The sequence below is a fragment of the Apteryx rowi genome, unplaced genomic scaffold, assembly GCF_003343035.1.
Source record: "Apteryx rowi isolate R43461 unplaced genomic scaffold, aptRow1 scaffold_5, whole genome shotgun sequence".
Classification (NCBI taxonomy): domain Eukaryota; kingdom Metazoa; phylum Chordata; class Aves; order Apterygiformes; family Apterygidae; genus Apteryx; species Apteryx rowi.
In genome coordinates, this window is record NW_020450760.1 from 8,459,217 (window position 1) to 8,487,057 (window position 27,841).

Below are 27,841 nucleotides of genomic sequence, written 5' to 3' on the forward strand. Positions count from 1 at the left end.
GCTGGAAGAAAGGTTTTTAGAATAGAGCTACCTAGAAAGAGTGGGAACCAAAAGTGAATAAATTGCTCCTAGCCCTCTGAATTTCTCTGCGCTCCATAAAACAGGATGTTATGTTCATTCTTTATAAATAAAGGGGATTGTATCAAAGTTCATCAATTTCTCTTCCTAATGGAAACAACCTTCTAGATCTTGAAAACTGGCTGATTAGGTGGGCCAACAAGAGTTGATATTTTTAGAGAATATAACATCACACAAGATTGCAACGTAGGAACAGACCGATATTCTTTTTGGCTTCGTTGTGACAGCTTATAYGCAGCAGACAAAACATACAAAAATTAAAGGCCCAAAGCTGACTGATATAAGGGAATCACACTATGTGGCACCTTATCTGAATATTTGCAAAGTATTAAAATCATTAGTTTTGAATTTTTGATGAGCTATTATTACCACAAAGTGGTAGATAGCGATGCATTAGAGTAAGAATACTTCTGTTCACCTAAAACTAAGGCATCACAAGGAAATTGGCTTGCTTTTCTATAGCAAAATCTTTATTCTTTTTTACTGATCCAAAATGATAAACATATTTATGGTGCAGTATAAATAACACAGAATAATCAGCTGCAAAGCCACTATCTGACACTAAAATGTACTTCCACCGTGAGAGCTGATTGTTTTATCACAGTTCATAGGAAACTACAGTACTTGTAAGCTTTGCGTCAGCAGTATAACCAACAACCAGGAAATAGCAGCTTACAACTTCAGCTGGATGCCCTGTGTCAGCTAGCTCCGTGGGCCTGGAGCCGAGCCAAGGACGGAATGCTTCTGAACATCCTACTCGGCATTGTAATGTTTCCTGTTTTCTTTTGCAAGTAACACTTTGTAGTGTAAATGCCTCACTAGTGGTGTCACCTATGACATTTTGGCCTTTTCATTCTGCTCCCATACTTTCCTCCAGAAACTGGCCAGGCTTGTTGCTGATGTCTCAGTGCTATCTCCTTAGTTCCCTCTAGGAGAGTTTGTTGGGTCAGATATCCAAACTGGATCTGTACATGTATATCATATTCACCTGACCTAAAAGGCCTCCCATAATCCTGCGTGCTGGGGATTGTTTCAGCTGTCTCTGCATGAAGTCGGCTCCAGTTGGCCTGAAGCCCAGCTGGATTTGATCTGTTTCTGAGGGAAGCAGTGAGGTGTGACTGCAGCACGCTGGCTGTCACTCCTCATTCTGGGAATACAGTGTGGAGAAACCTCCGCTGCTGCTTTGGTACGCTTTGGTTCGACAGAATTTACTGTCTGTGGCTCTCTCCTGCATGAAGGTGTCTGTATTGTGTCCAGACCAGGGACAGGCTTGCAGGCAACATTTATATAGTTCTGAGCCTTAGCTAGTAACTGCTGGATGCAAGACATTTTTGCATTTGTGGCATGGATAATCTGCAACACAGCTAATCTAATCATAGGCAATTGAGGATTGGCTCACTGGATGTTACAAGCCTGCTCTCACTTTTGATCTTATATAGGCTGTTACTTTATTGCTGTTCAAGCAGCAATATTAGCTTGACGTATTCCTGCTTTCCTTGCTTTTTGTTCCCTCTTCTCACTGTGGCATGCCACCCATCCAGTTATGCTAGCACAGCTTTTCAGGCAGATCTGGTTACTGCCAAAAAAAATGACTAACACTTTTTCTAAAACCAATCAGTTCCCTGACTCGGTGCTGGCAACTTTTTATAAGCCATATATTTAAAAAGCCCAACAAACAATTGTGTTGGCACAGCTGAGGGGAAGAGGTGGTATTAGAAGGGTTTAAACTACTATTGCCATTTTTTATTGTGAAACAGCCACAGGGCAGCTATACTCCTGTAATTCCACCAATTTTAATAGCTATACCATTGTAAATTAGAAGTAATTTCAAGCAGAAGCAATGCTTCCAAGATCACCAAACATGTCCACTCTGAGCAGGTGAAATGTTAAAAATGAAAAATAGTGGTTGGTAACTGGAATTTTTGAGGGAAGGGTTTTTTTTTCCTTCCTGTAAATAAAATAGTTAGGGATGGCATTAATAAATAGAATGATTTCATTTTAGCACATGAAAACTGTATTCTTTTTGTTTTATTACTTAATCACCACTTATAATACTGCAGGGTTGCAAAATTACAAACCACACATAGTGTGGTACTCTGAAAAACTATACAGCTTCACAAAGACCCAAAACACTTTGTGGTCTGTTTGGAATAAACACAACAGAACCTTGGCTTTCTCACTCATCTTTGTCAAAGGCTTCAGTGAAGAAAAAGCTACAAATAAAGTGGCCACGGGGGGCTCTCTGCCCCACAGATATGGTGTTGTAAGGCCAGAAACTGTGGAGAACTCCCTGTTGGCCTTGCTGCCTCCTCCTCTTGCTCCGCTCCCCTTGTGGGGTGAAAAAAAATGATTTGGGGGTGGGGGGAAGGCAAAGGAAAAAGATGATCATCAGGCTCCAAAGGTCAGCTCGAGGAGTGGCTTCTGCATAGCTCTAGCCATGGTTTTCCTTATGAGGGCGAGTGTCCTTCTGTGCAGAAAACACCATTAAAAAGGGAAAGAAATCCAAAGGAAAGGAGGAAATACAGAGCAGGAACTTTGCTATGGATCAGAAAATTCCCTTGACAAGCAGAGGAATTGCCTGCTGTCGAGCTGCTTCCCAGACAGGGAGGAATGATGTCAGAGACCGCCACTGGAGAAATCTCCCACCCAATCTGGCTATCACAACACAGCTGGCATCCCCAGGGAAGAGGTCCCTCAACAACAGAGAGCACCTGAAAAGATTATATTTCTCCTGACCTGAGAAGAACAAATTCTATTACCAGGAACCTGTTTGGCTACGGCTGTTAATTTACAAATGGCGTTCAGCAGCTCCCATTCTCTAACTCCAGCCCTTCTCATTGCTTTCTTTTCTCCCTTTCCTCCTCTTCCGTTTCTCCCTGCCTCCCCCCAAATCATCCATGTCCCTGACACCTCACTGAACATACTGTGCTGATTATCTGAACATGCTTATCTCCAGGCTTGTCTCCAACTGCTAATCCTATTAATTTACCTTTCTTAAATAGTTATTTACTGAGTAGCAATAAAAAGTAATTACTTCTAGCAGTCAAAACCCCCCAATCTTAGCACTTTGAAAGAGAACGGTTTCTAGTCTAGGCTTTAAACTCTTTAGGATTTCTATCGGGGTAGTGTAACTCTAACACAATGGGGCCTTCGTGAATGATTAAGGCTGTTCAAGTACTTCTATAATGTAACCATTAGATTTTTTTTCCAATATATTGTTACTGATTTGTTTGCTAACAAATTTGGAATACCAACTCACAAAGCCTAGGTATAGTGTTTTCTAAAATTAAGTTGGACAAACCTAGCAGAGACTGCTACAGGCACCCTTTTCTAAATGAAAAGGTGGCAAGTCCTCCGAGCAAAAAGGACCTTCTTATGGCCAGATGGAAGAGGGTATTTCAGATAATGAAATGAAATGAAATGGAAGTCGTGAAAATAGTCCCAGGGTTCATGAAAGCCCAGCAGCTTTGAACAAAATTGATGAGCTGAGAGAAATTAATTATTTATATATATATAAATATAAATATAAAATCACAGAATCAGAGAGTGGTTGACATTGGAAGGGACCTCTGGAGATCATGTAGTCAACCACCCTGCTCAAGCAGGGTCACCTAGAGCACGTTGCACTGGATTGCATCCAGGCGGGTTTTGAATATCTCCAGAGAAGGAGACTTCACAACCTCTCTGGGCAACTTGTGCCAGTGCTCTGTCACTCTCACAGTAAAGAAGTTTTTCCTCATATTGAGATGGAACTTCCCACTATCAGCAGATCGGTGCCTCTGTCCCTGGCAGCAGGGAGTCCCCCACAACAATCACTCACCGCTTCTTCTGGGTGTTCCCGCAAGGCACAGGGTCTGTCAGCCCAGTTGCTTCCCTTGAAGCCATGACCAGCTCCTCCTCATCCTGGAGGGCACTAAACCTGTTCCTCAATTGCAGGTCTTCAGGAGGAGTAAGAGCCTTTCTTCTCCTACGAGAAGTGACCAGTTTCCATCCTTCTTCTACAGTGTTATGATGTACCATTTCACATGGCACAGTGTCCTCTAGCAACTCCACTGCTGTGGGGGGTTGGGACTCCTGGAGCTGTATGGTCTCCAAGAATACCCTGTCTATCTCTTGCTTATCCTCTTGGATGCTACGCAGCCTACTGACTTCCTCCCATAACTCCCTTACCTGATGACACAACTCATCAACATCAGCACACCTCCTGCAGGAGAGCTGACTGCCAGCCCAGGCCTCCTCGAGAGGCCCCAAGCACTCCCTGCAGCCTGAGATCTGCAGAGCTGCATCTGCTGTCAGAGGGTCTGTCTGGGTCCCAGCCTCTGACACAGCCGACGCAGCAACTCCAGCGGCTACTGGGGAATGTGCTCTGTGGCGTGTCATGGCCATACCTGAGGAAGTGTACACCGGAGGGATTGGAAATGAAGGTGCCTTCTTGCACCCTTCTGCGCAAACTGCTGCGTCTGTTCGCTGCCTCTGTTAGCTGCGCTCAAAAATTATCAAATAGGATAAGTTTTATATATATATATATCTCTTTCCATTCACACCCTGAAGAAGGTACATGGGCATTCAAATTATTCAGGCCTAGCCTATTTTATTGAGCCAAAAACTAGGTTTGAATTACCATCACCCTTGCTGCTTGTCCTAATACATTTTATGCATGTACAGCAATTTTTGCAGCCTTCTGAACCAAAAGAACTGGCTTTTATGCAATTTGATGGGTGTAGAAATACACTGAGGGACAGGTGAGGTGAGAGGGAAGTGTATGGAAGAAGCATGGTAGTGCCTTTGAGGAAAGATCATAAAAATAAAATTAATGATGTCCTGTCTTATCTACATGAAAATTAAATTTCATGATGCTGTTATACTGCTTACCAAGTGCACTTGCCTATACATTTTCCTCTTCTCAAGGTTGTGCAGCATGTTGTTTGCCATCCCCAAAGTAGCTGCACTTTCGTAGAATAATTGCAGTGTGTATAAAAGGGCTTTCACTGCTAATCAGATAAAGAGTGTTTCTTTTTAATAAATATATAATTGAATAGTCTTAGTTAATACATTATCATAACTTAGTGGTGCCATCCATAATTTAGGTATGTTAAGCTGGTATTCTTATAGGCATAATAATCCTCTGTGTGCTGAAAGGATTGTATAATAGTTCAGGATAGCAGTATGCCTGTTCATTGTGCTGCAGAATTTTTTTTTACTGCATGTATATCAACTAGTTTCAATTCCTGTCATATTGACTGTCTAGTGACATCAATCAGCATTCTGTCAGGGAGATGATACTGCATGCAACTCAAGCATTATACAAATTATCTGGTATTAAAACTTTTCACTACCAGTAATGGATACCTATGTGATATTACTTACAAAAGTGAAATTTTCTAGCAAATTCTGGAGGAGGGTTTGCTATCTTGCTCATAGCTAAACTAATGGAATTAGTTTAGTGGAATTAGTTTTGCAGTGCAATAAGACATAGTACAAATGAAAATCTCCCACAAGCATTTCAGCTTGGTTGTTGGTGAAACATGGGGATGAGGGAGATTTCTGAGGTTGAAAAGAGATTCAAAAATACACATATACAAATATACAGTGGAAAACAAATACCAGTAGAGCCCAGATATTCGTGCAAGTGACAAAGCATTTTTTTCACTGAGCACAAACTGATGCTGTTTTAGACTCATTTTAGGTAGGTAGCAATGGTGGGGAGAGAGCTGGTTGCATTTATAGAAAAAACAGAGCAGTTACCCTTTTATCTCCACTTGGATGATAAGTCCAAATGAAATGGAGGAATAAACAAAGCTGCTTCAATAATTAGAACTTTGGAGGGTTTTTTCATTCCAGAAGAACAAATTTTGGTAGAATAGTCATAGTAATTGATGTAGTCGAATGGACTGAATAAATCAGAGACTTAAACATGACAGAGATTTGGAATTTATCTAACTCAGAGATGCAAAAAATATCTGGAATTTACATTCCAAGTATAGAAGCTGGATGAGTAATCACCTCAACAGTGAGAGTAGAAACAAGAAAAGGGCCTATAAGGAGTGGAGAAGGGAAATGAATGAATGAATGAATGAATGAAATGAATGAAGAAAGCTATGACTTGGAGGCTTGGAGGTGCAGGTATCAAGAAACATTTGCCAAACCTAGACCATAACTAGATCTTGCAAAAGAGTAAGACAAAAGAAATAGCAATATAGGTAAAACTACCACAAAAAGAAAGGGGGCCCCAAAGCACTGACATAATATAAGATATATCCCCGGCCTAATGAGTACTTTTTTCAGTATTTAGGAAGGACAAAATGTAGAAAGGAAAGTCAAAGGTGAGTTTTCTGTTAGAAAAGAATATATATATACAGAAATGAAAAGAACCATGACTTGGAAGCTAAACTAGAAGAGCTCAGCTTGCTCAAATGGGGGAGCATTACTGACTAATGAAAGAAGTAGTGCATGAAGTTTTATGTGGTAGAGATTTTAATCCATCTCTTATATTGTGGTGGAGCTATACAACAAGAAAAGAGCCATCCTGTTCACTCTTTTCTTTATAAACATTTGATATATTTGCAATTATTCTGTCTAGTCTACAATAATACACAAAGCTTTAAAACAATTTTGAAGAAAATGAACAATATGGATATAAATGGAAGATGGGATAAAATTCAATCCAAGTTTACTAAAGGTAGATCATGAGTATACTTTAATAGTAACAGAATTATTATAGATGAAAACCTGGTAGATCCAACTGATTTTATCTCAGTAAAGCTCTCGGCAATGTAGTACTTCTGAAATTGTTAGTTGAAATGGGAAGTAGTACAAGAAATGTTGGGTAAAGAACTGGCTAAAAGAGAGATGACAATGGGTCTGTGCTGAAAAGAGAACTATGAAGCTGGAGAAAGGTTTCAAGTGGAGCTCCTTATACCAGCATTTAGACCAATCTTACTTAGTAATGGCAGTGGCAAAAAAAAAAAAAAAAAAGAATGTGCTGATTAAACTTGCCAATGACAAAAACTGAGAGGCCTTGTCCACAAAAAGCTGTATCAAGAATGTCCTTCCTAGAGAACTGGTGACCTAGCAGCCTGGAGTAATAGAAGAAAATTTAATAGAAAACACAAGGCCATGTCCTTAGTGATTAATAACAAGATTTTCTGATAAAATAGGGGTTTCATCCAGGGGAAGTGATAGATTGGAAATGCCAGAGTGTAATAACTGATCACAGGGTCATTATGAGTATAGTATTATTCAGCCAACTAAAAGATAAATGCAATACTGTAGAAGATTTTCAGTAGAGATTGAGAAGTATGATGCCATTCTGTAAAGTATCACTGAGTCTGGAATACAGTGTACAATTCTACTTCTGATTATGAACAAAGTGCAAAAAGTTCAGTGGACAACCAATCTTACGAGGTTTTAAAATTGCTTAATGAAAGAAAGGCTGAGTGGCAAGTGATTACTGAACATGCACAGAGTACATCCAGGTAAACACTCTGGGGAAGGAAGAGTTATTTTAAGCCATAGGACAATGCTGGCAGAGATACAAATGGATATAAACAGAGCATGAATGAAATTAAACAGGAAATCAGGATGCTTCTGATCATCAGAAAATTGAGGTTCTGGAACTCTCTTAAAACACGAGTTGTGGGTAGAAAAGCCCAACAGATTTCCAAATGGCATTTATGAGCAGGCTTATATGATATGGTTGCCTAAAAAGACTGAATCCAGTGACCCAGATCATCCCTTCCAGACCTATGTGAACAAAAGGTTAGATACTAGGGATAAATGGCTAGATAAATTTTGCTTGAGCACAGGCTAATGAGAAAATAGAATGGATTTCACATAAGAAATCATGAAACCCATGGGAAATCCAGAAGAATTCCCAATTGCTTCCAAAGGAATGGATGGATAATAGAACATTGAAAATCCTTTCATGTAGACAATGCCCATTTATTTAAAAATGCTGATTATTTAAGCATGCTAAATGTGTTTCATAGGCTGCATTCTGAAAGGCTTATGAGGGAGATTATTACCTCTCCCCCATATTAAAACATCTGATTCTACAATCCCAGCACAGAAAAAAAAAAATAGAGTAACCGGAAGCTTCACCTGTGGCTGCAGATGAAGCCACAAAGCCACCTCAAAATGGTGCAGTGAGTTAAATGTTTTCTGTCTGAATGGCCTGCAACACTTATTTGTTTTGACTTGTGAATAAAAGAAGTATGTCAAATGCATTTTTCTTACAGGAAGATCTATTCCTGTATTATTTTAAAAGGAATGATAGTGGGCCTCCTGGGTACAAGACAGAAAGGCCAGAAAGATGGGATGTTTTTCTTGCAGGAACCAAATTAAACTTCTTGTCTCTGTTTCTCTATGAACAGCAACTGGATAAAATTGCATTTTGGATCTATAGGGAGTTATCATTCAGAATTTTTAAAAATTGGATGTAGTCCTGTGGTCTTCACTCTGAGAAAGCTTGTATAAAATGCTAGTGGGGACTTTTAGCAAACAGAATGCTCTGCCTGCGTCTGCAAAATACCTCCTTCCTCTTCTGGGCTTAATTCTGTTCCCAATGAGCAGCAAAATTCCCAGTAAATTTAGCGGCAACAATATTGAGACCTTCGTTTTTTGTAATCTATATACATATATAATTTATATTCACACTTTCATACACACACATGAAGCAGAACTAAAAATAGAAGCCTGAGGTTTGTGTCTAAAAACCTAACAGGCCTATCTAGAGCATGGCCTAGAAGCTGAGGTTTCTCATATTAATTTGATTATTTCTGTTTTATTTTATTGAAAGGTATACATATATTTCATATACAAATACAGGGTCAATGTGACCATGATTTTAATTCAGAGTTAAAGGCCAGCACTGCCTTGCAGCTTGAATAATACAGTGCAAAAATCTCCCTTAGGGATTTTAAGTGTAGAATCAGAATGTATATCTGAACTGAACCAACGATCTTTATTTTATATGTCCATCACAAAAATACCTGTAACAGTTCACCTACCCAGAAAGCATTTGATACAATGCTTATCATAACTAAAAATTTTACAGACAGAACTTGGAACAGTAAATGAGTCACCAGGTTTGTTAAAATAAAACATTATAAAGATCATTCATAAACTGGCCCAACAGTCTTTATAAAAATATTAGCAATAGTGCATGTATGAAGAAGATCAACTTATATATGTTTATTTTCTATTTAATTTTTCCTTTTGAAGGAAAATGTATGCACCACTTTCATGTAATTTTATGTCCCTGTTTTATTAATGATTTAGCCTGCTAAGATTTTATTCATGTATTAATACATTGTAAGAAGAAAAAGGCAACAGAATTTGTATTTTCAATGAGCAATAATATGATTTTCAAAATCTCTGCATAAAAGACTCTAAAAATGACATACAAACTGACCTGCAAAATGGGATTACTGTGAGGGTAAAATATGACACCTCGAATTTAATAGCAGTATTATACAATATCCTCATCTAGGATACTAAATATATATATAATACAATATATAATTAAAATCTGAAACGAAAGTTAGTATTTGGATTTTGTTGCTAAACACGAGTCAGCTCCCTTCCCTTTAAAAATACAATAGAAGCACTTTTGAAAGACAGATTTAAAATTATTATACTTTTGCATTAAACTATGTTCAGTTTTGATCTGTCAATTTTGGGGACTGAAAGAACAATATCAAAACATTTAAGGGGAATTTTTTCTTGGAAGATATCTTCTTGAGCTGCACCTGTCAAAAAGTAACAAAAGCATGAGATGATGGAGAGCTCTTCACCATTTACTCTACAAAACATTCCAGCTGTGTTACGCTTGGTGCTTGCAGGATGAATCTGTTTGCCTGGGGAAAGAAAACAGGAAGGGACAAAAACTGGCTATATGGGAGCTGTGATTGCTGGCTCATTTCTGAGCTCAGTTAGTTCTAGTCCTCTTCCTCACCAGGGAGCAAAGGCAGGGGTGGGAAGCGGAACAAGATCTTTGAAGGGAAACGAAGTAGGGTGAATAGCTATAAGGACCACCAAGGCATCTTTAAAGACCCAAACACATGATGTCCTGTGTGTTCCTGTAGGAGGTCTTCTCTTCCTGACTGTTCTGGTGGCGAGGTCTGCCGCGGGATGGTGCTGGGGTTACCAGCCTGATGACAGTGTGTAGCACCTGGTGGAGCTGAAACTGGAGCTGTCACATTTCTGCTTGCTGAATGGGTCTCAATAAAAAATTTGCCCTTAGTAAAATTACTCAGTGGATCTCAATACATCTGAGTAGCGTTGGCACAGACAAAAGGATTTCTCAGTGAAAGAAACCTGATAAGAGACTGGGAAAACATAGAGGAAGGCCAGAAACTTGGCACACTATCAGAAAAGGAACTTGTGTTATTAGAAACCTCTTTGTGTCCCATAGGTCTCACTGCAGAGAGATACAATTATAACATCCTCCTTTTACGTTTCCCCTATTTCTCTCACTGTTGGAACATCACAGAAGAGTCATATTAAAAACACTTATTTTCCTATTAGAGTAAGCTGTGTAAGCGTTCTTACAATAAAAGCGCATCACACTATGCTAGTAGAACGGTACATAAATGCGACTTGAGAAGGCTGGTGGAACACAAAGTGGAAGCCTGCTAACCTACCCCATACAAGAAGTGGTTCAGGAAAGCCAAAGAGAGTGCACATAAATACATCCATTCACCCCTCTAGCTCTGTAGTCAACATTCACTTCCTGTCCTCCTTAATGCAACTTATGCTCTTACAGTCTTATAAAATTTTACAATATTTTAGGGATAGTTTTTTCTTTAAATCTGTTCAATGTAGCCCTTATTCAAAATGGTTGCCTTTATTTCTAGTGCTTTTGTTCAAGATAACCATGATATATGCTGTAAATTACAATGTTTACAGCACTTCCACTGTAAGGCTTATGCTGTAAGCCTTTGCATATGAAAACAGGTCCTCCTTTGTAAAGAGGATGGTCTCTTTATATCTTCTAGTGAGATAGACCTAATCCTAACACGTGCTTCTAGATCATCAGAGTGGAAGAACGAACTTTGCTACAGGATGTACTACAGAAGTAGAAAATATGGAGAAAGCAAAAAAAAAAAAAAGAAAGAAGTGAAAGACATGGTGTCATGGGCTGTAGGGTGAGGGTGTGGACAGCATGAAAGATGAAAATGTAAATATCTGAAGCCAAGAACTAAATGGCCTACTGTGGCCCTTCAGGCCCTGGTGAGGGAGCCCAAACTGCTCCATGTGGCACCCATTTGCTAGAAGTCAGACTCACAAATAACTATTACAATTATTGTAATAAAATCATGGTTTGGTGAGAGATTTTTTGCCCCCAAAGAGAATGTTATGATTTTTGTAAAAAAACACAAAAGAATTCAGGCTCCAAATCAACCGAAAATTATTACCAGCATTTAAAATTTCAGTAAAATTTTCACAAGTATCAGAGTGACTTAGACAACTACATCTCTTAGCAGCTATGTACATTAGCCAACAATAAGGCTTTTCAAAGAAAAGAAATTCTTAAAAAGGTTTGATATTAACTATACCAGAATTTAGTACCCTAAATAGGTAGATACAATACTAACAGCAAACTGCAGGGTTTTTTTTGAATAAGATGTTATAAAGCTTGCCTTGTTAATAAGAGGAAGTCATGTACACAGCTGCTGTGTATTTCTGTAGATACTGTAAAAGGCTTGAGGATTTGCAATTATTAGGATAGATCTGAAGTAACAAAGCTGAGTGTTTCAGCTAACTTTTTTATTTTAGGTGGGGGACATCAAAAGGTGTTCTGGTCAGGATCTTTACTAGATTCAAAAAAAGAAAGGTTTGGCTGAACTGAGTTGAGACAAACAATATTTTCGTTAATATATTTATAATAGTACTTTTTGCCTGTAAAGGCTTAATAAAATATTCATATAACATTATTGAAATGCATTTTACAGGGTTTTAAGACAAAAGCTGCAAAATAAAGCTTGCTATATGTGGAGCTAAATATTTTGAAGACAACTATTTCATCAGGATGGGCACTGTTCACTCAATAAGTCAGAAGAACATCAACAAAGAAGATTTTACAAAGCTGATTTTCACTAATGATAAATAAATAATAAACAATAAAAAATATAAAATCAATTTTCACACAAATTTAACTTCCACTTCTGATAATGGGAAATATTGTCTTCATGTAGTCTGTAATAGTGCTCAATATATATTTAATATTTTGATGTCATAATAATATATGCATGGCAACAACAATAAAACCCTTAGTTAATTTATCCCTCTCTTTTATTTATAATTATGGCTAATGTCCAGGGACGCAGGACATAAGTCTTTATTTAGGATTCTTAAAAACTCTTCAGTCATATAATTTACTCACAAAAAGCACATTTTCTCTTTCTGTATTCTCTTTGTTGAGAAACTGTCAGATACCATCATTATGAATAGCTGAGACAATGTGAGTAATGACATTTCAGCAAATAAACTGAACAGTTTTATCATGAAATCCACTTAGTTTGTCTGGCATCTAGAGTATCAGTATCTGTAATGGGCTTTGAGTCTGGTTCTTAAGAGAACAGGATTTTCTATAGATTGGTGGTAGTTTTCCTAGTGCTGAGGTTTACAGAATAAACATTTACACATTTCAGTACCTATTCAAATAGGATTATAACAAATAGTTCCATGAGCAATATTAAATGAAGCTTGTTCTGACTGAACTTTCCCAGTGGTTTAGGCTCCCGTGTTTTGGTTTTCTATCGTTCAGTAAAAACTGTGTTTACTTTGGAGTCTTCCCCTCATTGAAAACCCTGCTCTACATTGCCAACTGTTTTCATGGAATTTGTAGGAATGTAACAATCTCTAACCTCCTGTTAAGTGTGGCTGAAATTGGTAATGAATTTTAAAACTACTGGAAGAAATTGTGACAGGCAGCGAGAAAGACAAACATTCACTCAGGTAGATAATAATATAAGTTTTCTCAGGAAAAAGGCTAAAAATTGCATGCAGCAAGATAAGTTTTAAATACTTTTGGGGAAATTGTCTCTTTAGAATTTAGTCATAAATTGTTAATGTGATTATTTTAGATTTTTTCTCCTATCTTCTGTATCAGTTTTAAGCAGATATATATTTCTATATATTGTGTATTTCATTTTTCACATTCTAATGTTTTACTTCAAAGGTTGATAGATGTTAACAGACATGAACAAAAACAATGCTATCAGAACGTAAGCCTAAATTTTAAAGCAAATTCTTTCCAATTTGGTTATTAGGCCCTGTTCCTTTAACCACACCCTTTTTATGACTTCCAGTCCATTGGTATTGATGACTCCTCTTTTCTTCTGAATCCTCTCTTCTACTCTCCTATTGATAAAAATGAATAATCTCTTATAGATTAATAATAGATTAAAGTTAGGAAACAAAGATTGAGAAATAGTTTTCTAAAGGAAGGAGATTACCAGGAGAATTTTACAGGATGTGGCTGTTCAACCTGTACAAATAGTTTGTGGCAGTGAACAGAGATTTGACAGTCTGCGAATGGTACAAAAGTATTCAGCATAATCAAGTGGAAAGCTGACTCAGAAAAGTTGCTGAAGGGTCTCATAGTATTTTGCAAGTAAATTATAAAATGCCAGAAAAATCAGCTTGATAAGTGCAAAGTGTGCATACGAGAAAATAATCCTACTATCTGTAAACAATAGCTACTTATTATCTTTTGTCACTCAGGAATGGGCTCTTAAGAGGCGCTGTAGCTGAGGAGAAATGCAAACAGAATCATCAGAAGGTATTACAAAAGTAACAGAGAACAAACTAGGGTCATTATAATTCCATATAATACATAAATCTGTTGTACACCTGTAGTTTGATTACTGCATGAAATTCTGGTCACGCAATAGTATTAATGTAGGAGTTAGAAAATCTAGATAAATTCAACAAGGACAACAGAGTGGCTTTGATACACAAAGAAAAATGCAGATTTTTCAGCCCAGAAAAGAGAAAACTGAAGTGGGACATGTATAAAACTGTGGAAAAAATGAATAGGGACTATTACTAACTTTAACGCACAATGCAATAATTAGGCACTGGGCTTGAGACAAAAGGACATACAGATTCATACAATGTGTAATTAAAATGTGGAACATATTGTGAAAGAAGGCCAAAAGTATAAAAATGATTATTATTTTTCCAGTTCCTTTATGGAGGGCAGGCTCAGTGATGCTATTAAACACGATGAAAACATGACGGATGTCACCTCTGGTCAGGAAATTTTAAACCACTGATTGCAAGAGGTGAGAGTGTATACCAAAAGGAGTTGTCCTGCTATTTGTTCCCTCAGCCCTCACTACTAGTATTTGAGACAGGTTGTCTGGCTAATTGACCTTCAAACTTCTGTGGAAATAGAGGAAACTGAGATAAATGAAGTATGACTGAATGGAATATTCTCCTTTTTCAAAAGCTGAGCAAACTGGTCCCGCGGGAAGTTTGCCGCGGTATCTGCCCCCAGGGACCCGAATGAGGGAAAACAGGGCAGGGGACAAGGCAGGCAGGCCAACTCTGGCTGTGGAAATGTCGTTCTCCCTCCTCTTCCCCGAGGGCTGAAAAGGGGTTTCCTCCTCCAGTACTGCAAACCCCTCAGGGATCGCGGTGGAAGGAGCAAGGTGCGTGGAGACCCGGATAAGGCACGACGCCCTCAACACCCCCAGCATGGGGTCCCCCCTCAGCAGCCGCCCTGCCCCGCCGCCATTTTGGGAGCTGGGGCGGAGGGACTACATCTCCCAGTGTGCTCGGCGCCGCGGCGCCATCTTGCACGGCCGCTCGGGAGGGCAGGAACAGCAAGCGGTAGTGGCGGCAAACTGGGACATGGCCCTCTTCCCGGCTTTTGCCGGTGCCGCCGAGCCCGGAGAGACCCCAGCCAGCAGCAGCGAGGGCTCCAGGAGAGGTAAAGTCCTGGGAGAGTCCTCTTTCCCCCAGCAATGCTCCGCGGGCCGACACTCGGGAAGCCGTTTCGTAGCCACTCGCCTTGTCGCGGAGCCTCCTTCACCGTGCCACACCTTCCGCGAGCCTTTCGCCTTCTTGTTGTGCACTCTGACGGGCTGCCCCAGCCACCCTGCCTGCCCGCCTTCGGGCGAGGCAGGACGGCACGGCCCAGCCCTGCCCGGCCCGCCGGGCTCAGCCGTGCGCCTGCGCGCTGCGGGCTGGGCCCGCCTCGGCCTCGCCCTGGGGATGATGCGGCGGCGCCGCCAAGCCCGTGGTCGRTTCTTGTGGGGGGCCGGGCGCTGCCGTTGGGCGGCAGCCGTTAGGGTCGTGCGCGCGCGGGAAAGCGGGCGCTGCCGTTGGGCTGCAGCTGTTAGGGCCCCGCGCCCGGCCGCCCAGCAACGGTGGTTTATTTGAGTCGCCTCTGAAGGCTTGGGAGCTCGGTGCATGTCCGGGTCGCTTTTGTGCCTGACCAGACCCATGCGGTCCTGCTTCTGAGTCCTTTGTATAAGTTTTGCTATTTAGGATGCTGTATCCTTCATTTCAGTCCGTTAGCTGCTCCTCTCTCATACAGTATACACTCATATATATGTGTGCATATGTATGTACTTTGCACATGTTAGGTATTCATGCATAGGAGCAGTCCTTTTGTGTTCTCTGGTAAGGTGGGTAACTGAAAGAAAACTTGGAATGTATTTATTGCTCTGCAATACATGCCACTTTCGATATGAATAAAGTTATAAATTGGAATAAAGTTATCTTTTGTGATGTAAATTTTGGAAGTAGGGACATCTACATCAAAATGGTGCTGGGTGCATGTTGACTTTGAAAGTAACAGCCATCTGAGTTAATTTTTGTATGTGTGATGGAGATTTGCTTTATTTATGCAGAAAACATAAGAGTTTTTTCCCACTGGCCTTGCATAACTTAAAAAATACTGTGTTTTCTTAATTACCTTACTTGCTTAATAATTACTAAGCCAAATTTCAGTTGTAAAGGATATTTTTAGAAGCTTATGAGCAAGATTATGATTCAGTTTGTTGTTTTGGCTATCATGATTGCTATCTAGCAGGTTGTACTTTATTAAATGAATGAAGAACCCTGTGTGCACTGTATTACCAAACTCTAAGGTGTCCACTTAGTCACAGCATTTATTTCTTTTGGGAGATGGCTTAAACCGTGCTTTTGGTTTGCAGTCCTCTACCACCTAAATGAAAATTACAATAGAACTATTTGCATAGGCTAAATTTATTGTATATTTGGTCCACTATCAATACTGTGAGTTTTTGAAGTCGTAGGAGTACAGGGTGGTGGTTGCTTCTTCCCATATCCTAAGCAGTTCTGTTTTTCCCCCAGATGGTATTGCAGCTGATGATACTCACCCTGCCAGTAAAGAGACATTTTAGCCATGTTGGGGAACCTTTCTGGTAATGACACTTGGTACAGGGAATAGTGGACATAATAAGACCCCACATTACAGCTTTTAGGGAGAGAGGAGCTGCTGTGCCAAGCAGAGGTACAGTAAGACTTATCTAGCAGTGGAGACTTTTGTTTATATTTTAAAACTCTGGGAATTAAGCCTTTAGATTTGTTACACATATTCTATGTCACCACAGACCACCTGTCTGGAAGATTAAGTTACACAGAAAATGAGGTTAAGACTGACTTTCAGATCTAGGTTCCAGTTATTAGCTCTGTTTCTTGAGTTATTTTTTGGGTCCACTGGAAGTTCTTCGTAAGAGTATTATTGACAAAACTTTAGGGAACATCACTTATTCATTTTATGTTTTAGCCAGTATTGTGCTTTGTTTTTAACTACCACGTTTCAGTACAAGTTATAAAAATTACGTATTAACTTAGAACTGCATTTATGGTGGCATATATCAAATTTCACATGTTCAGCTTGTGAGAACTTGAGAACTTGACTGGCAACTCTGGTATCTCTCTGATAGATGATTCTCAGAGCTGATATGAAGCCAAAGTCCACAAGAGACAGAGATCATGTTGTTTTTAACATGATATGCAAAATTGAGGTGCCTTTTGCAGTTATTCAGGACTGCTTTGTAGTGTTATAAAAGTTGAGGTAATAATATTAATATTCTGGCCATGTTTCATTCTTCTATGTCTGTTTCTCTTACAAACTTTCCTAAACCATTTATAAATTAAGCAGTATCTGAAACAGAAGTACGGCTGCACACTCTTGCTATCCTGCTAGATTGCTGAGTTGCAGTCATCTCTAGAGTGCAAAATAATCTCACATGTTTCCTTATAATTGTATTGTCAAGCTTAATTAGTTTTTGGTAAGAGAAAAATTGCAAATTTATTAGTAGCGCTGCTGAACAGAGCAATGGTAATAACTAGCCTCACTGACAGTAGTAAGCATTATGCACAGCATTATTTACAATCTGAACTATACTATAGTTAGGATGATGCAGTGATTTTTACTGAAAGCAGATTTTCAGGATTCTGAASGGCAGGAGAAAGTATTGCCTAACTCTTAAAAATTGCCTCTGTGGATGTGCGCTGTAAATCTTTTCTGGCTTGGGAAGGTATACAAAGAATGCCATTGGACTGCTTCTGCTGTTGCGCTCATGAATGCGGATAGTAGAGTGGAAGTAAACAATGCATGCATTTTATCACAAAAGATCTTTAAGAACGTAAATCCTGTCTCTGCAAATATTAAACTTTTTAGACATTTGACAAGAAAAAATAATTAAAAAGAAAGTGTAAAATTTTAAAATTGGGAATGCATTTTAATGTTTGAAATATTTGTATCCAGCTAACTGATTCATTGGAGATTATTTACAAGGAGATTTTGGCTTGCATGTTGTGTAATGGAAAAATTTGTTCAGTTCTTCCCAGAGTATTAAGTCAGTTTGATTAAATTGTTCAGAAAATACTTTAGTTGGAGGATTCTAAACATTTCCCTGGTGTATGCACAGATGCATATTGACTGTGCTACAGCGGTTGGCTCTTGCAGTGTGATTCTTTAGTATTTTAAAAATGCAATTTGATCTCATCTGCTCAGGTAGAACCAAGCTACAGGCACAGCCAGGGGATTAATGTTTGACTCCATTTCTCAAGGTCAGTTTTCCTTTGTTGAGGCCCTAAAACAGTAATTGAAAATATCAAAAATAAACCTTATCCTGCTTGTGCTTACTGTTGTAAGCATATCACAGTTTAGCGAGTGACTTCACCCGTGTGTGGGAATAACAGATACTTTCAGGTAAACTTAAGCCAAAACCATATTTTAAAAGTTTGTTAATAGCAGTTTATGGTGATAATACATGTTATTTTCGTATTTTTAAGGCAAATTTCCTATGGAAGTGAATCTCATGCATGCTTGCTGTGTATCTGTCTGCCAGTCAACTTCCCAGCATCTCTCCCTCAGGAGTTTTAGCTCTTTCAGTCAAATTTATTGTGGGTGGGAGAGAGAAGTGGCAAAAGTAAAGGAGGTCTGTGAAAATCTCCATTTGCTTAGGAAAAACAAATCTAAATAACTGCCACTGGTGAGAGAGAAGCTGTAACATGAATTGAAGTGTTGCCAGTATAGATGGGCTTGCACATGCACATTAGCCAGCTAATAAACGTCTTTGGAGACCAGAACTTGACACAGCACAGGCTGCCTCTTGTCCCACCAATAATTAAAGGACTTGGGCAAGTACCGTAGAATAGTTTAGACAACCTGGATAATACCTAAAGTTGTTGCAATGGTGGGGAATATAAAGGACATAGGACACAACTCAGAAATTCAGGCTTCATCATTCTGTGAGCTGCAGGATACATTTGTTCCATTGCTAACTCTTTTTTTGAGGGGAGGAGAGGGAGGTGAATATTTTTCCAATTCATCCTTTTTTATTTAAGAATGTGGTTCTTGTCTTAAAACAGTCTTTTAAACAGAGAAATAGAAAAATAACTTCTTTCCACTCTTCTGCCGGTTCAAGTGTAGCCTCTTTTATTTAGGCTGACTTGTAGTCTGCAAGCGTGTTTTGTGCTTCAGGGAGGTTTATATGGTTGATCAGCCCCATGTTTTGTTGTGGCTTCTAAAACAGCTGAAGCTTTATTGTTTTTGTTTATTTCCTCCCTGTTTATTATTGTCAATGTGATGAATAATGACATTTTAAAGAGAAATTTATATGATGCTTTTTATTTTCCATTTTTTAAAGACTGAAACTTTTAGTCCTGCTAAGGATCTGTATCTCCATTTGGAAGTTCTTTGGAATTGTAGTGCCTCAAGGTTAAGGCTCAAGGTTAAAAAATTTAACATGCTCTTTGGTGTGCAAAAATTTTTCCCTAATTTGTTCTGCTCTATCTCTTAAGTGTTTAAACTGTCAAGTAATATAGAAAAATACATTTATATGCATTAATCTTTGGAGGACCTAATATTCTCTTGAAATCAATGAAGAGCCTATTTTGACACCTACAGTGTTTTACCTTTAAATCAAGGTCTTAAACGTTAGACATATCTTGGAAGGTTTTTTCTAGTGGTTTGAAATTTGCAACTGTTCAATTCTGAATTTTGTCACCGACAACTCTGTATAACTTAAAGACAATTATTTAACTTAATTTTGCCTTAGCTTAGTTAAAAAAAAAAAAAAAAAGCTAGTGTTTTATTAGGAAGTGTCATGAGTATTAGTATTAATATATATATAGGGTCATTTTGAGCCATAATTCTTCGTTCAAATCACTATAGAACTACCTTACAATAACAAATGTTACTGATAAATGAAAATTACACATTGCATAGGGAAACAATTTATTAAGAATAAAGAGAAGCTCTAAGGGTACAAAGAATACTTCTGTGTTTGAAGGTTGTTATTAGAGATCTGGCCAAATACAAATTAAATATGTGTAATACATCTTTGGAATAGCTGTAATGATTTTAAGGAGGTCTGTCTGGCTAATAAGTTCTAATTTTGTACTGTTAGGTTATATACCTTTACTTTAGTGACCCTGCCAAGCAATAAGTGTTTCTGTTTTGTTAAGTATATCGGAGTGATATTACACAAATCAAAAGGAAAACTTTTTTTTTTTTTAAGGGAATTCAAGTTCTCCTTTATTTCTGTAAATAAACAAAAGGCCATATGCACAGATGACCAAATATTGAGTTCAGTTGCATTTGTGTAAATCTGGAGTAATCTGGACCAATGTACTTGCTCTGAATTCATCTGTATTTAAGGAAGACTAGAGTACAACCAATGAAAAAATATTTCAGGGATACAGTTTGCTCCTGTGTTCCTTTACACCACTTCTTCATTATGAAAATGAGCAGAAATAATTAAATTTATGGAAGATACTATTTTTTTTTAATCAAAATCACATTATTCTCAGGTATAAGGCAGAACTCTTCAGAGTGACATTTATTGAATTATTAACTTGATATGATTATGCAGTTATCAGGTGTATGAATTTTTTGAATTCTTGTGTGTTTTGAATATGGAATTGCTTCAGAATTATCCGCAAAAAACATTTTGATATTTCCTGGAAAATACTAAATACAGTTCTTCTTAGAAGTAGTTCTGATTGTAGGTTGGTTCTTAATATATCCCTTACAGGAACTAAATAAGAAATTAGCTTGTTATTGCACAACACTTCATTCCCCAGCAGAGTGAATAATTCTTTTGACAGGTGAGTCAGATATTGCCTGGAAATTATCCAGCATAAATCTTTCACCTTTAAGCTCACCGAATGCTTTGGAAGAATGCCCTGTGGTAGATTTATAGATTAAAAATCAAAGACACTTACTTAAAATGAGGAGTTCTGTGATAGGATGGATTATTTTACATTAAATTGAATTAAAGAATGGATTTTTATGATGCTTTAAGTAAGGATCCTGGTTTTAAGTTCTCAGTTTTATTCTAATTTTGCATTAATATCTTTAAAGTATTTTCCTGGAGAACAAAATGATTCTTGTGGTGATTTGCCATGAAGAAGTATAGCGTTTGCCCTAGGTATGGCCATTCTGGTTGCTGGGCAGAAGGATACAGAAACTACGCAGCTGAATTTTTATTTACTAGTCTACGTTATATGTTGTGATGAGTTGAAAAGTGATGCRTGACGTGTTCTGTGGCGTACTGGTTGCGGCACTGCTGGGAAGTGTCTTTTGGTCCTTGCCAGTTCTCATTCCTTGAATTGTGGGTTCTTTGCTGCACGCAGATCCAAGTTCACAGGAGACAGGTAAGGTCACCCTCACCAAGGGCCCTGTATTCTCCAGCAGCTAGGACAGTCCCTTGGGAGACGAGAGCTGGAGCTTTGCTGGGTGATTCTTACTTCTTGATGACTTTAACGTACGGTAACAAACTGTTTTGCAGCCTGCTCCATTTTAAGTCCGTTTGTGGACAACAATTCAGGGACATGAGACAGAAGAAAGAATTTTGGTATGAAGAGGTGTTTCTGAAAGAAATACTTTTGAAGGAGGAGAGAGATTTGGCTTGGCAGACAATGAGTCCATGCTGTTTAAGGATTAGAGGTCAGTGTAGTCAAAAGCACGAAGACAAGAGTGTGACAGGAAGATCACTGAGGCAAGGATGATTGTAAAGAGCATGAAGAACAGGCAGGGAGACAAAGTTTATTTCTGTCATTGTCTCCAGTGGTATGGCACTGGAGGGGCTGCAGTTAAATTCTATGCCTATGCCAAATAACGGTTCTTGTGACTGCAGAAAATTTGTTATAAACCTGTACATACTTGAAAGTATTCTAGAAATGAAATCTCTGTCAAAATTTTTGTTTTAATATCAGTAAAATTATCAAAATCAAATTAGCAAAAAATCCCCCTTCCATACCCCATCAACATCTAGATGATGACCTAAAGGCTTCAGGTATAGATGTAAAATGTTAAATGCTGCCTAATATATCAAAATTAATGTCAGTTAGCTTTTTTTTTTTCTTCTTCATGCTATATGAAAGGTTAATGATACTTCAGTGGTTAGAGAACTGAGAATCTAGTGATATGTTGTGACCTTATATTAAAAAAAACTGATAGGGATACCCATTATTGATAAGAATTCTCAATAAATTTGTGTTAAAAATATTTTCCATACAGGAAGTAAAGTGTATTTTGTAATTTTGTAGATTTACATAAGGTATATTGCATTCATTAACTACGTTTCTCAGTTAATTAAGTCCTTCTGTAATTTTTTCAGTTTTACTGTCCAGTTTGGGATCTTTAAAAAACAAAATCTCCCCAGTATTAATGTTTACCATATAAACTATAGCAGTACATGAATCATACTATCTCTTTCTAGTATGAACTTTTAAATATGAGGGTTTAGGAGGTTGTTTGTTTTGTTTTTCTAACTTAAAGCTTAGATTGATGTCATGGGAAGACTCCAGTTCCCCAATGTTTTACTTTGTTGAAACCCAGTGATTTGCTAAATTGGAAATTTCAGGGACTGCTTTCCAAAATGCTCATCTATTACAAATGACTTAGTGACATTTGCTGTGAATTTAGCTGTCTGCTGACTAGATGAATCCCCAACTTTCAGACAGCACAGCAAGCTAATTTGTATTTATCTCACATTTTTCTTTACCTGCAGAGTTGGACTGGCTTAGTAACCCAAGCTTCTCAACAGAAGATGCACTATTACTGCATCAGCGCACTACAGAAGCTGCAAAACTCACCCCTGAAAAATCACCACTAAAAAGGTAGAATATATTTCAATATCTTTCTAAATAGCCTTGTTCTTATGACCTGCTTATCTTTTGTTATGTATGACCAAATTCAGGAGCTTTCAGTGCTGCTTTTCATTTCACTGTTCACTATTTAAAAGGCCTGAACTGAGTCATGTATAACAGTATGAATAATGCTTCCATGTCCTTTAACTTAAAATAATGAGAGATTATACTTATATAATTACACTCCCATTTTCTTTTTTGCACAGCTGCATTTAAATCATTGTTAGTTTGGCAGGGAGAGGGAACTGAGTGATCATGACTCTCCATTAGCTTTTGAATGTCCTAAGTGACCCTTGAAATAATGTAAAGATTAAGTATCATCTTTGTGATTTCTCTCTGAAAACCAGTTCAATCAGCCCTTTTGCAATCAAATATAGGAAATTTTTTACTTTTCTAAAACTAGCTGAATATGTGAATTAATGAAATATTGCATATATAAAGTTGTGCAGCTGCACAGAACATACTGATCACTGAAGTGGCTGATTATATTCTTTTACAAAAATGAGCTTTAAGCAGGCAACTTTGCTGAAGAATTGGTTGTATTATGCAACCTTCACTAGAGTAGGTGTTATACTCTACATATCTAGACTATAACCAAGACTTAATAATTAATGGMGTCAAGTTTCAGCTGCAAAGTTTGGAACCTTAGTCAGGCTTTATTTGATACAAATTCATCTATTTATTTTGACTATTGCTGGTAGTGATAGAAAATATATTTATAATAAAAATCACAGCTGAATACAACTTCCCATATGCCTCTTATGTTTATGTATAAATATATTGTGTGAATGAAATCTTTTTTTAATCGGTCATTTATTTTTTTCAAATATTTTCAGTTTTTTAATATCATGAAGCTAAGAAATTCATGAATTGCCCTTCAAATAGAATGCTATAATAAAAACGCCATACCTTTATCTTTGAAAAGGAATTCGTCAAAAGTATACAAAGAAATATGTTTGTTTGATTTATCTTTTTGTCTATTACTAGCATACACTCTCAGTTCAATAAAAAGTAGTAACTCCACCATAGTGTGTGGAGTGGAGTGGAGTGGAGTTTGTTTGTTTGTTTGTAAGACATGCTGATCGCTTCTCCTGTGGCATCTTTTTTCCTAGTACATTTAAATAAAGACACTGGTTTGTGCAAGGCTCTCTTTGAATGTGCCCTGCTTCTGAAACAGTGCATTTTCTTTTGCTGATGTATTACAAATATTGAGTCTTGTCACTCCTTTTCTTTATTGAAAAATTCCTGAAAATTTCAGACACTGTTTAAAATGAGTTTGTATCTTGGTTAAGGGGTTAGATATATTGGCTCTTAAGCAAAGACATCCATCATTCCAGCTGATCATTAAGTATGGGAGTGTAAGTAGTGCGTACAATGAAATGCATACTTTTTGCCAAAAGTAACTGTCCTTTTTCTTTGACTTTTTGATGAGTTAGTTGTCTGTTGCATGTAATGTTTGTTATTACATTATATTATTATGATAGCATTAATGCTGTAGTCACCCAAAATGGTTCCTTGAGAGATAAGATTTGAATTGTTAGTCTGAAAGTGATTTTAAAAATACATTTTCAATATTTCTTATGTAAATCATAAAGAAACAAGGAAAAAGAGTGCAGACACTTGCATTTTTTCTTTTGCAGGTTACCCTGAAAGATTTCTCATCTTTCTAACTTGACCAGAGTTGGCTTAGCAAAGTTGTTAGGAAATCTTATCAGCTCAGGTTGAAAATCAAGTCATCCTCTAATCCGGTGATGATAACAGATGGATATTTATGTAGTTCACACATCAAAATGTCTTTGACAATTAAAACTTTAAGACTGGTAGTCAGTAATTCCAGAATCCGAAAAAATAAAGATGACTTTCATTTAATGTGGATTTATTTCACATGTATAATATGTGTTGCTGTTAACTCTCATCTCCAAAAATATAGGGAGAATCAAGATAAAAGGTAAAATGACTGCAAACTTTCTTAAGGTGATTTTTTTTTTTTACAGTTTTACTACTTAAATATTTAAGGAATTGTTTCCAAGCAGGAATACTTCAAGATCAGATCTGTCAGGGGAAAGGGATACAGATGAGAATCTAAACAAGACAAGTAAGAAAAAGAAAAAGAAAAAGCATCACCACCATAAGAAGACAAAAAGGAAAACCAGAGGGGACTCCAGTAGCAGTGAATCAGACCTGGACACTGAGTGCATCAAGGACAAAGCCACAGGAAGCGGCAGAAATCTCGAAAAAGAAGCAGCAACAAAGTAGGTACTTATTAGTATAGTGCCACATGTAAATTCAGTGTGTTCTTCTATCTGTCTCTTCAACTTAGTGAATGAAATTCTTGCCACTGGTGGGTCATTTTTTCTAAACTTTATGTTAGTAAACCTGTGTTCAAAGCAATAAAAGTGGAACTAGAGACACTTGTTTAATCATTTCTGAAAAACTGTGACTAAAATACGCTGTGAAGTATTGTTCTTCAGGACAAAACAGGGAATGGCAATAATGAAACATTTTTAAAGACATATAGAGGCTTATTTTGAATTTTTTGTAAGCTTCTGGTTTTCTTTCATGGGCCTTTGATTAACTGAGAGAGTTTGGAGAGGGATTGTATTTAACATTATTCTTAATTAATGCAAAAGACTTAAAAGGCAGCCATGTTTACCTTGTAATAATAACTTCCTCTTCACAGAGTTAATGTTTCCTTTTTTTCCATATTAAGAAAAAGTTATATGAATTTAACATTATTTTCTATTACATCCAGCCTTTAGCCATTTTTTGATATATGCCGTGTGCCTCATACATCTTGTTCGTGCTGCATCTAACTGGGTATTTGAGTGTCTGAAATTGTTTTATTTGATCTTGTTTGTTAATTCCAGGAGCTCTAAAATACCATGTAATTAGTGGAGGTGTCATTTTTATATGGAATAAGGAAACAGATTTCTAGTGACTAGTGTGATCTTTGAGCAGAGAAAGAGGTTGTATGAATGCACTGAGTATTCTGGTTTGACATATGTAGCCCTGCATTTTTCTCATTCTCTTGGGTTTTGATCATCTCATTCGAAGTGTCTCAGTCTAGGTGAGAGTTAGTGGAAATTCTCATCTACTTTCCATATAAGTCACCTTTCCCTGTTTCTCATCATGTCTGCTTATTTGAGCAGCCATTTTGCCTTTCTCTGATTGCCTAGTTCCTGTTATTTGTTTAATATCAGCAGCCCTGGCTTGGATTCACAGCACTGCTGCTGCTCCTGGGGAAGGAGTGAGGATTTGGTGGCACTGAGAAATTGTTGTTACAGCTGGGTGTACTTCAGGCTGGCCTAGACTTCACCCTGATTTTGTACTTTTCCCAAGGTAGATTCACCAGGAGTTGGGACTACAGGCTCATGGGAAGGTATTTATGCCCAGGGCTGATAACATTGTTTCCCTGTGGAAGAGGGAAGCTGTTGTGCCCTTTGGAACCTGAGCCACAAAATCTCTTTAAGTGCAGTATGTCATATGAAATTTTAGAAAGCTTTTCAAGACTATAAAACTCGGTTGCATATTTGGAACATGAATTCAGATGAGGAATTCAGAGTATCTTATAGTTCTTAGGCAGATGGCAAGTTCCGCTTAATTCATTTCTTTAACTACAATCTCTAAACCACTTTGCACTTTATACCCATGCATTTGATAAAACAATTAGACTCACAATTTTAGATTATAGTTTACCAACCAATTAATTGGTTAAACCTGGTTTTTACCTTTAATAATYCTGGAAGTCCTGGAAATGCAATGAGTGTTTGCTTTTTTTAAATTTTATATTAATTGTTTTGTTAGTCCCTTTAGTGTATTTCCAGTTGTTTGCCAGTGTGTGACTAACTTTGCAATAACGGTTCATGTACCATGACTTTGAGTAAATTACTATGAACTACAGAAGTGCAACGTTTTTTGGTTTTGTAAATGCTGAATATGTGCCACAAATATTTAGAAAATATTTCTCCTTTTCTTCAGTCTAGATGATAAAACATCAAATCTTACCAGCAATCGCTTTGTTTGGCTTGATGATGTCCAGGCTTTCACAGCAGAAACGTTCAGAATAGACAAGAAATCAGATCCTGCAAACTGGGCCTACAAATCTCTGTATCGAGGGGACATAGCAAGGTACAATATGTTGGTTTGTACTGGAACTCAAGCTATCTCAAGATTCATTAACTTCAGTCTGGTTGTGAAAAGTTTAAAATTCAAATTTTTATGTTGAAGATGAGAGAATAAGAGAGAGATGATAACAAATATCTGAATAGTTTATGTCAAAATGTAACCTTAAATTGGGTGGAAATATTTTAAAAGTCAAAAGGTGCCATGAAATAATAAAAATAAAGTGCATCACCTTCATTTTTCTAAAAGTATTTCCTGTGTAGTAGCCTGCGGGTATGTGAACTTACAGAACTGCCATTTGGAGGTGGCAGTGTGGGACAGATATGAAAGCATGGGTTTGAGGTCAGAAATCCCAGGTTCTGTTCTAGGTAATATCTGGGTGATTATATTTTTTGACCTCTTTATTGCTCTGTTTGTGTCTAAAAGGGAAAATGAAGATGATAATTATTTCACACTGGATTTGTGAGATTTAATTACTTGCGTGGTTACTGATCCTTGCATGAAAGGTGCAAATACTTTCTTAACAAATGGATTCTGTGTTAGAACACCCAGACTGTTTACTCAGAAGGTATCTTCCTTGCACAAGTTGCTCTATTTCAAATGATAATAGATGAAATTGCATATTTAACGTCCTTGGTGTGATACTGGTATTATGACCCTTCAGATCACATGTCCATGCAATAACAGAGAAGCCCATCTAGGGGAACCTACCCTTGGCTTATGTATTATTTGTGCCCACCTTTTTCTTGATATTCTCAAGGAAAAAATATTTTGTTTATTATGTATAAAAAGTAATTATTTGTGGAGGGGAGATTTATGGGGCTTATTTTAGGGGCACTAAGTAGGATCTCAACCCTGGACTTCAGGAGAGCAAACTTTGGCCTCTTCAGGAACCTACTTGGAGGAATCCCATGGGTTAGGGCCCTAGAAGGAAGGGGTGTTCAAGAGAGCTGGTTAATATTCAAGCATCACTTCCTCCAGGCTCAAGAGC

At 37.7% G+C, this 27,841-nt stretch overlaps 1 protein-coding gene across 4 annotated transcripts in view; it reads left to right on the plus strand.

The window, feature by feature from the left end:
• Positions 1 to 12,007: 12,007 nt before the first annotated feature.
• Positions 12,008 to 27,841, plus strand: part of NRDE2 (NRDE-2, necessary for RNA interference, domain containing) — a 38,115-nt gene continuing 22,281 nt past the window's right edge. Inside the window, exons 1-5 of one of the 4 annotated variants that reach the window (XM_026079740.1) lie at positions 14,940 to 15,019; positions 21,366 to 21,523; positions 22,590 to 22,698; positions 24,762 to 24,980; positions 26,707 to 26,856. In XM_026079740.1, the coding sequence (XP_025935525.1) occupies positions 21,409 to 21,523; positions 22,590 to 22,698; positions 24,762 to 24,980; positions 26,707 to 26,856 (593 nt within the window). In that variant the 5' untranslated portion in view covers positions 14,940 to 15,019; positions 21,366 to 21,408. Of the gene's footprint in view, positions 15,020 to 20,671; positions 21,232 to 21,365; positions 21,524 to 22,589; positions 22,699 to 24,368; positions 24,677 to 24,761; positions 24,981 to 26,706; positions 26,857 to 27,841 lie in introns of those variants that run through there. The other 3 variants (XM_026079738.1, XM_026079737.1, XM_026079741.1) reach the window with 3 other exon arrangements.